General features: G+C 43.0%; 1 protein-coding gene across 1 annotated transcript in view; it reads right to left on the reverse strand.

Moving 5' to 3' along the window:
- Positions 1-2,651: 2,651 nt before the first annotated feature.
- ccdc3a (coiled-coil domain containing 3a) overlaps positions 2,652-10,868 on the reverse strand; it is an 18,571-nt gene continuing 10,354 nt past the window's right edge. Inside the window, exon 3 of the mRNA XM_060903712.1 lies at positions 2,652-3,505. Coding sequence (XP_060759695.1) covers positions 3,218-3,505 — 288 coding nt within the window. The 3' untranslated portion in view covers positions 2,652-3,217. The remainder of the gene's footprint in view (positions 3,506-10,868) is intronic.

Here is a 10,868-nt window from a genome sequence, read left to right on the forward strand (position 1 = left end):
GAACTGTGCTGTAGAGTGCTCTGTCACCAGCTCTGAAGGCTGCATCGCGGACCCGGAGAAGTGAGTGGACCTGGCTGGTCATCCACGGTTTCTGGTTTGGGTACACCTGGATGGTCTTTTCCACAGTGACCATACCCATGCAGTACTTGATGTAAGACAGTACTGTGTCTGTGAATGTGGCCAGGTCCTCATGGTGGAAAGTCTCCCATTGTGTTTGTTCAAAGCAGTCCTGGAGTCGGGGGAGGGCGTCGTCAGGCCAGGTGATAATGGTCTGTCTTTTGGGCTTTGTTTGTCGGCTGAGGGGGGTGTATGCTGGAGCCAGGAACAGGTGTTCTGACTGTCCCAGGTGAGGGAGGGGTATGGCTCTGTATGCACTCTTGAGGTTAGAGTACACATGATCTAAAGTTTTATCCTTCCTTGTTGAACATTTCACGTGCTGGTGAAATTTTGGTAAAACAGTTTTGAGATTTGCCTGATTAAAATCTCCTGCGATGATGTGCGCGCCGTTTGGGTAGGCACGCTGGTGATTGTTTATGGCATCAAGCAGTAGAGAGAGAGCAGTTCTTACATTAGCATCCGGTGGTATGTAGACGGCAGTGATGATAACAGCGGCTAGCTCTCTGGGCAGAAAGAAGGGTCTGCATCTCACCGACATGAATTCTAAGTCCGGGGAACAATGTCTGTCCAGTACAGTGCTATTGTTACACCAACCTTCATTCACATAGATGCAAAGCCCACCACCTCTTTTTTTCCCAGAGTCGCTGGTCCTGTCCGATCTGTGTAGTGTGCGGCCTGCTAGCTGCACTGAAGCGTTGGGTATTTGTGGATGTAGCCACGTCTCTGTGATGATTAACGTGCAGCATTCTCGAACGTAACGATTTCCAGCCAGCTGTAATTCCAAATCGTCCGTCTTGTTTACCATGGATCTGGCGTTGGAGAGGTAGAGGCTTGGCAGTGGAGGTTTGAGTGGCTGTTTTCTGAGCTTAGTCAACAGGCCGGCTCTGCAGCCTCGCTTTTGCTTCCTCTCCCAACGCCGCCTCCTTCGCCTGCCAGACCCGATAACAATCCACGGAGACCCCACTGGTCTCGCTATCTCGTCCGGAATGTTGTGCATGCGATGGAAGTCGCTACAAACCGTCATTTTCTGCTGGAAACCGATGTCCAGTAAGTCCATACGGTTGTAGTGGATATTGAAGTCCGGTACAGACGAACAACACGCAAAAATACACACAAAAAACATAAAAAACGTGCACAGGTAGGGAGAGCTTGTAGCCGCAGCATCCCCATCATGCGCCGCCATGTTCAAATGATACGTTACGGGTTAATGATACGTTACGGGTTAATGAGATGAGTTACGGGTTAATGAGAACCCATGGCGATGAGTGATTGGATGATGAGAACCCATGGGTATAAGTGATGGGTTTATGGGAAATCATTGTGATGAGTGATGAGTGATGGGTTGTGGGCGGTATGGTGGTGTAGTGGTCAGCACTGTCGCCTCACAGCAAGAAGGTCCGGGTTCGAGCCCAGCGCCCGACGAGGGCCTTTCTGTGTGGAATTTGCATGTTCTCCCCGTGTCCGCGTGGGTTTCCTCTGGGTGCTCCGGTTTCCCCCACAGTCCAAAGACATGCAGGTTAGGTTAACTGGTGACTCTAAATTGACCGTAGGTGTGAATGTGAGTGTGAATGGTTGTCTGTGTCTATGTGTCAGCCCTGCGATGACCTGGCGACTTGTCCAGGGTGTACCCCGCCTCTCACCCATAGTCAGCTGGGATAGGCTCCCTGTAGGACAGAATAAGCGGCTACAGATAATGGATGGATGGAGTGATGGGTTGGTGGGATAACATGGTGTTGAGTGATGGGCTGGTGGGAAAACATGGTGATGAGTGATTGATGTGAACCCATGGGTATAAGTGATAGTTTTATGAGAAATCATTGTGATGAGTGATTGGTTGATGTGAAGACATGGTGATGAGTTACAGATTAATTGGAAGATGTGGTGATGAGTCATTGTTTGTTGTGAACCCATGGGTATAAGTCCTGGGTTTATGGGAAATCATTGTGATGAGTGATTGATTGATTCAAAATCACGGTGATTAGTGATTGATTGATGGGAACCCATTGTGATGAGTGATTGGTTGATGGGACCATGGTGATGACTAATTGGCTGATGCAAACGTGGTGATGCGTTATTGGTCGATGTGAACCCATGGGTATAAGTGATGGGTTTATTGGAAATAATTGTGATGAATGCTTGATAAGACATGGTGATAAGTGGTTGGTTGATGCAAAACCATGGTGATGAGTGATTGTTTGATGGGAAAACGTGGTAAGTGGTTTATGGGGACAGTTGTTATAAGTGATTAGTTTTATGAACACATGGGGATAAATGATAGTTTTATGGGAAATCATCATGATGAGTGATTGGTTGATGGGAAGACATGGTGATTACAATTACGTAATATTTTAGTTATATATGATATGTTATATTCATTAAAAATATCTCATTAACAATGGCAGATATCTCCTCTACATTTTAAAATTGCTTCTGTGCTTACTGATTGAGGAAAAAATACAAAAGAGAGAAATAATCAAACAGTCATGTGATTGTTTTTCCTTTTTATCTTTATAATGGTTAAAATAAATGTTCACAAAAAAGAGAGCAGGAAAAATAAGAGAGCTTATGGAGGAAAGGCAAGGTGAGAGAAATGATATGTAGAGAGCAACTGAGAGCAAAAGTTTGCATTCCCCAGTTTTTGGATGGAAAAATGCTTACAATTTATCAACAATAAATGCTGAAATGATTTTAAAAATGGGTGTAAGTTTTGCCAGTTATCCACCAATAATCTATCCAATCCTTTCCAGTCCTATCCAACTCCTGGTAGAGTTACAACTGTCAGTTACAAAGCCCTCTCCAGGCGGCACGGTCCATATAAGTTTTGTTTAAAGAATCTGTTCAAGCGAAGAGTTCCGTTGTCTTGATGCACTGCAATCAACTGACGTCACGTCCAAGGTGTATTCCCATCTCACATCCAGTGTTCCTGAGGTTCCTAAAGGCTCCAGATCCACCACAACCCTGACCAGGATAAAGCACTTACTGAAGCTGAATGAATATTTATGATACTTAAAGTCCCATCCTAAGGGTGTGCAAACTTTTGCATTCTCTCTGTTTTATGTGAAAAGAAGATACTGTCCAGCAGTGTCAAGTCCGTATGTGTTCACAGTGTGTGTGTGTATCTGTGGCTTGACAGCCGATGTGAGGGAGTGATGGAGTTGAGATGCTGTTCAGAGTTCTTCTTGTTGGTGCTCATGCGCTGTTGGAGATCCTGTAGCTCACGTTCGTAACGCCGGCTCGTTTTACGCTCTTTGCGCAGTGAGCGCTTCAGCTTCCCGACACGATCTTTCAGCTTCTGGTTCTTCTTCTCCAGCTCAGAGACGCGCTCCTGCAGACGTCCTGCACGCTCCTCCTCCTCAAACAGCACCTGCTGCACGGACGAGCACAGCAACTGAGGCACAGAGAGACATGAGCATGGACATGGTTAGAGTGCATGTTGGAGTCCATGGTAACAGCATCATCAGCAGTTCTGTAATCCTCGTTACTTCCTCTTCACTACGGCTTTTTTATTTGGCACAGTGTGATGATAAGGTCATGCAGTAAGCAGTGTTTTACCAGCTTAGATGGCCTTAACAATACAAAAGCACTTTTATTACAGTGAAAGTCTAAACTGACTCAGCACACATCCTGGACGTCCCTGTAGCACTGGATCAGTGCATTTATTCATCCTTCATCTCTAATAAAATACAAATAAGCAGCAACATACTCACAAAATTCAGTTGAGTGCAAAAGTTTGCATACCCTTCGGACAAAATAAAGCGTGTGCTGTTCTGCCATGTCCCCCTGTCTTTTTCAGATTGAAAAAAAAAAAAAAAACTATAATTTAAATTTCTTATACTAAAAATTAAGGAAAAGAGCGTGACATTTCAGTGCCGCTCGGACACCGTTATCAAGCAAGTGTTTGTAAGCTAAGTCAATGTCAAAACATATAAAAATATATTAGCATAATGCTAAAAAGGGGGCGGCACGGTGGTGTAGTGGTTAGCGCTGTCGCCTCACAGCAAGAAGGTTCTGGGTTCGAGCCCCGTGGCCGGCAAGGGCCTTTCTGTGTGGAGTTTGCATGTTCTCCCCGTGTCCGCGTGGGTTTCCTCCGGGTGCTCCGGTTTCCCCCACAGTCCAAAGACATGCAGGTTAGGTTAACTGGTGACTCTAAATTGAGCGTAGGTGTGAATGTGAGTGTGAATGGTTGTCTGTGTCTATGTGTCAGCCCTGTGATGACCTGGCGACTTGTCCAGGTTGTACCCCGCCTTTCGCCCGTAGTCAGCTGGGATAGGCTCCAGCTTGCCTGTGACCCTGTACAGGATAAGTAGGTGTAAAGAATGGATGGATGGGTGGATGGATAAACAAAAAGTTTGGCCTGTAAGGAGTCCAATTGCACATTGAGAGTTGGTCTTTTTTCTCTCATGTAGAGCATTTCATACAACAAATCAACTCCATGTCCTTTTCCGTGTCTCTTTTTGAGAGCCTTGTTCATTTTATGTTCTTGAATGGTCATTTCAATCCTGACACGGAAGATACTGAGGGATTTTCTTACATGAAAATCTGAGCAGGAGAACTGAGTGAGGATGGGAACAAGGAAAGAAAACGATGGCCTTAAAGGAACCAGCCACCTGCTGGAGATGTGTCCTGCTGTTTAAACAGAAGAGCTGCTGCTGCTGGAACAATAAACAGCAACAGTTCTCTGTGGGTGAGTTCTGGCTTAGCAACAAACACCAATGCTTAATGACCACTAGACAGAGGCAGAGAAAAAGAATGGGAACGTGTACAATATTCTACATAATTGTAGCTTTTTTTTCTTTCAAGAAAAGGATTTGGTTGCATTTTAAAAGATTTTTGGGGTTGGCAATAATTTTGGCAGATATATTTGTGAGAGAAAATGTTTACAAAAATTAGAGATTGGTTAGTTTTTAGAGAAATTGATGAGTTTCTCCAGCTGTGTTTTGGAAAAAGATTAATCATTGTGTGTATTATTTATTTTGATACAGTCATCTTTGTCCATTTTCTTCAGGGGGTGCCAATATTTTTGGAGTTGATGCTACAGCTCCTGAGGCTAGACAGCTGGTCAGGATATGCAAAAGTGTCGCAGGACGCTTTTGGTGGTCATGTTTTTCTCACAGTCTGCACTCGACAAACACCCAATTACTTATTTTTCTGAATGAATCAGCCTCTCCTCCCACTGTGTGTGTGTGTGTGTGTGTGTGTGTGTGTGTGTGTGTGCTTTCCAGGCCATTTCCCAAGCCAAACACAACCTGCTATGTTCAGTGGCCCAAGCTGTGATGAAAACACAAGTGACGCACCCGCAGGACCCTGGAACAGACGGAGGGAAAGAGAAACAGGAAGGAGAACGATGAAGGCACAAATGGCTGGTTTTGAAAAAAGGGAAAACACTGTGACTGAGCCAAGACTGCTCAATCTCAAGTAGAGAAGGAACCAATGAAATGAGGATGGAGTCATAGGAAATAGAGCTACCATGGCAACAGTAGACTCTCTGGAACCTCGGAGCAAGAAAAACATTTTCAAATTCCGATATCTTTTAGGGTGCCAATACTTTTGTCATGTTTGAAAAGAGAAAGGTTCTCATCTCATCTCATTATCTCTAGCCGCTTTATCCTTCTACAGGGTCGCAGGCGAGCTGGAGCCTATCCCAGCTGACTACAGGTGAAAGGCGGGGTACACCCTGGACAAGTCGCCAGGTCATCACAGGGCTGACACATAGACACAGACAACCATTCACACTCACATTCACACCTACGCTCAATTTAGAGTCACCAGTTAACCTAACCTGCATATCTTTGGACTGTGGGGGAAACCGGAGCACCCGGAGGAAACCCACGCGGACACGGGGAGAACATGCAAACTCCGCACAGAAAGGCCCTCGCTGGCCCCGGGGCTCGAACCCGGACCTTCTTGCTGTGAGGCGACAGCGCTAACCACTACACCACCGTGCCACCCTTGGTGCAAAATAATAATGAAAAATACTCAAACTCAGCATTGAGCAGTCTGTGTGTGTTCCACATGTGTGAAGAAACCCAAATAATGGAAAATAAAGTTTTATAGGGTTAATATGTAAAAAAAAAAAAGTAATAAATAAATAAATGTAATTAGTTGTAATGATAAGGAGCTTGTATAAGAGTATGACAATGATGATGATCTGAATTTTAATTGTTCTTACTCATCCAAGATTCTTCAGCTGTTAATTAGAATTATGTATTGATGCTTAAATGTAATATTTATCATTTCAGATCTGTTAAAGGAAAACAAAAAAAATACAGAGATTTTTTAAAAATGCTTGCACTGAGCATGGAATTAACACTAACACTAACTGCTCTGGTATAAGAGGAATAAAAAAAAAAATCAGGGTGTGCTCTTCACATCATCAACGAGTTGGAGTACATGAAATGGAGTTACTGTTGCTGCCTCTAAGTTGATTATTTTCTAGTTGAGGCTTTGCACCATCACGTGACCCCCATAGCAACAGTAACTATGCTGCCATGACAGGAGGCAACTTGTAGTGCTTCATTCAGCCAAGTTCGTTGTTATTGATCGGTATGGGAAGGTTTTGCTGCGTCTTTGGACGTATAAACTGTTCTGAACGAAACAAAGACATCAGATTTTTTTACTTCATGAAAAGTAATTCATCAACAGGGGAAAAACTAGAGAGATTTCTAAACGTAGAAGGGAAAAATGGCTTGCAAACATACACTACCGTTCAAAAGTTTGGGGTCACTTTGAAATTTCCTTATTTTTGAAAGAAAAGCACTGTTCTTTTCAATGAAGATCACTTTAAACTAATCAGAAATACACTCTATACATTGCTAATGTGGTAAATGACTATTCTAGCTGCAAATGTCTGGTTTTTGGTGCAATATCTCCATAGGTGTATAGAGGCCCATTTCCAGCAACTATCACTCCAGTGTTCTAATGGTACAATGTGTTTGCTCATTGCCTCAGAAGGCTAATGGATGATTAGAAAACCCTTGTACAATCATGTTAGCACAGCTGAAAACAGTTGAGCTCTTTAGAGAAGCTATAAAACTGACCTTCCTTTGAGCAGATTGAGTTTCTGGAGCATCACATTTGTGGGGTCGATTAAATGCTCAAAATGGCCAGAAAAATGTCTTGACTATATTTTCTATTCATTTTACAACTTATGGTGGTAAATAAAAGTGTGACTTTTCATGGAAAACACAAAATTGTCTGGGTGACCCCAAACTTTTGAACAGTAGTGTACAAAGTGCAGCGAGGTGCTCATTCTTATACACAGACGTGAACATGAGCTTGAGCACCTTGCTGCACTTTGTCCTTTTCCTTTTTTCTTCTCCCGCTTCTTTTTTCCCTTTTCCTTTTCCAGTCTTTCCCTCTTTTACTTCACTCTTGATTTCCTGTCCCTTTTAACCTTTCCTTCCTCTCCCCCCTTCTTTCTTTCCTTCTCCTCCCTTTTCCTTTTTCCTGCCCTCCCCTTGTTTTTTTTGCTTAGATGCTATAGGAATGAAAGACATGACAAGAAATGAAGGGATATAAAAAATTAGAACAACAGAGATAATAGAAATAAAAGAGCAATGACAAAAAAAAGGCAAAAAGCAGGAAAGATAAACCAAAAACAGATTTTAAAAAAAACCCTTGTAATACTAATACAATGATCATGGTGCAAAAGGAGAGAGAGAGAGAGAGAGAGAGAGAGCAAAACTCCATCATTCCCCAGCCACAACAACAAAAAAAAGCCTTCTGTGGCAGAAAACCTAAAGTTACAGCTTCACCTCTGACTGCTGCAAAGCGCTGACACCGGAGACTCCTTCCATAAAAGTTAAATAAACGTCTCCTTACAGAAAACATCACCATATTAACAATGATACAGTTTTGAAATCTGTTGATGCGGTCCATCCACCATCCACGTCCCTGTGTTTATTATTTCTATAGAAGCGATAACACATTAGAACATCATAGTTCTGATGGGGTGAGTTTGGATTTAAAGGAAAGGGAAGGTTGTCCTTTTCCACACCATGTGTGAAGAGTGTGTCAGAGCTACACGAGTTGTTGCTGTGTGTTATTGTGCTGATAGAGTGACTCCGTTAAGCTGCGTCAAACAAGTCGTTTCCCACAGGAAGCCTCATCTGCACGACACGACAGCATTCATTATCTCTGTTTTTCCCAGCATGGTTAATCACCTCCACCTGTCCCTAACACACACACACACATCCTTGTGTCACAGCAGCTCTGAACTAATCCTGTCTGTTATTTAAATCTCAGGTTTATAATCTCAAGCTCATTCTAATATGTTATGATTTGTATGAGAGAGATTTGTATGGCATTGATCTATTTAATCCAGGATTAACACTAAACAGATTAAATACATTTAACAAAGTACAACCCCGATTCCAAAAAAGTTGGGACAAAGTACAAATTGTAAATAAAAACGGAATGCAATAATTTACAAATCTCAAAAATTGATATTGTATTCACAGTAGAACATAGACAACATATCAACTGTCGAAAGTGAGACATTTTGAAATTTCATGCCAAATATTGGCTCATTTGAAATTTCATGACAGCAACACATCTCAAAAAAGTTGGAACAGGGGCAATAAGAGGCTGGAAAAGTTAAAGGTACAAAAAAGGAACAGCTGGAGGACCAAATTGCAACTCATTAGGTCAATTGGCAATAGGTCATTAACATGACTGGGTATAAAAAGAGCATCTTGGAGTGGCAGCGGCTCTCAGAAGTAAAGATGGGAAGAGGATCACCAATCCCCCTAATTCTGCGCCGACAAATAGTGGAGCAATATCAGAAAGGAGTTCGACAGTGTAAAATTGCAAAGAGTTTGAACATATCATCATCTACAGTGCATAATATCATCAAAAGATTCAGAGAATCTGGAAGAATCTCTGTGCGTAAGGGTCAAGGCCGGAAAACCATACCGGGTGCCCGTGATCTTCGGGCCCTTAGACGGCACTGCATCACATACAGGCATGCTTCTGTATTGGAAATCACAAAATGGGCTCAGGAATATTTGCAGAGAACATTATCTGTGAACACAATTCACCGTGCCATCCGCCGTTGCCAGCTAAAACTCTATAGTTCAAAGAAGAAGCCGTATCTAAACATGATCCAGAAGCGCAGACATCTTCTCTGGGCCAAGGCTCATTTAAAATGGACTGTGGCAAAGTGGAAAACTGTTCTGTGGTCAGACGAATCAAAATTTGAAGTTCTTTATGGAAATCAGGGACGCCGTGTCATTCGGACTAAAGAGGAGAAGGACGACCCGAGTTGTTATCAGCGCTCAGTTCAGAAGCCTGCATCTCTGATGGTATGGGGTTGCATTAGTGCGTGTGGCATGGGCAGCTTACACATCTGGAAAGACACCATCAATGCTGAAAGGTATATCCAGGTTCTAGAGCAACATATGCTCCCTTCCAGACGACGTCTCTTTCAGGGAAGACCTTGCATTTTCCAACATGACAATGCCAAACCACATACTGCATCAATTACAGCATCATGGCTGCGTAGAAGAAAGGTCCGGGTACTGAACTGGCCAGCCTGCAGTCCAGATCTTTCACCCATAGAAAACATTTGCCGCATCATAAAACAGAAGATACGACAAAAAAGACCTAAGACAGTTGAGCAACTAGAATCCTACATTAGACAAGAATGGGTTAACGTTCCTATCCCTAAACTTGAGCAACTTGTCTCCTCAGTCCCCAGACGTTTACAGACTGTTGTAAAGAGAAAAGGGGATGCCTCACAGTGGGAAACATGGTCTTGTCCCAACTTTTTTGAGATGTGTTGTTGTCATGAAATTTAAAATCACCTAATTTTTCTCTTTAAATGATACATTTTCTCAGTTTAAACATTTGATATGTCATCTATGTTCTATTCAAAATCTCATCTCATCTCATTATCTCTAGCCGCTTTATCCTTCTACAGGGTCGCAGGCGAGCTGGAGCCTATCCCAGCTGACTACGGGCGAAAGGCGGGGTACACCCTGGACAAGTCGCCAGGTCATCACAGGGCTGACACATAGACACAGACAACCATTCACACTCACATTCACACCTACGCTCAATTTAGAGTCACCAGTTAACCTAACCTGCATGTCTTTGGACTGTGGGGGAAACCGGAGCACCCGGAGGAAACCCACGCGGACACGGGGAGAACATGCAAACTCCGCACAGAAAGGCCCTGGTCGGCCACGGGGCTCGAACCCAGGACCTTCTTGCTGTGAGGCGACAGCGCTAATCACTACACCACCGTGACGCCCTCTATTCTAAATAAAATATGGAATTTTGAAACTTCCACATCATTTGCATTCCATTTTTATTTACAATTTGTACTTTGTCCCAACTTTTTTGGAATCGGGGTTGTAAAATATATACTCCTTGATACGGTGAAGTTTGTCGTAAGGAGACATTTATGGAAGGAGTCTCCGGTGTCAGTCTTGAAGACAGAGGACTTTCTGGTTTCTCGTTAACGTGATGAGCTGTGTTTGTTTTCTCTGTTAACGTTAAGAGAAAGAAAGAAGAGAAGCTGATGAGGGAATGAGTGTTTATAGCTGCTGTAAGTGATAACAGGAACTAATTTTTTTTTCTTGGACATTCCACAATGTAGCTCTAAATGGATATAAAGTATGATGTGTTAATAAAACATTTCATGAGATGTGATTATTGGAAAATAATCAGCTTTGGCATAGGAAGTGGGAGCAGTAACTCCGTTTCATGTCGGGCCACATCACACCACCCTGTTTCTTCTATATAACACT

Source organism: Neoarius graeffei, chromosome 21 (assembly GCF_027579695.1).
Source record: "Neoarius graeffei isolate fNeoGra1 chromosome 21, fNeoGra1.pri, whole genome shotgun sequence".
NCBI classification, from domain to species: domain Eukaryota; kingdom Metazoa; phylum Chordata; class Actinopteri; order Siluriformes; family Ariidae; genus Neoarius; species Neoarius graeffei.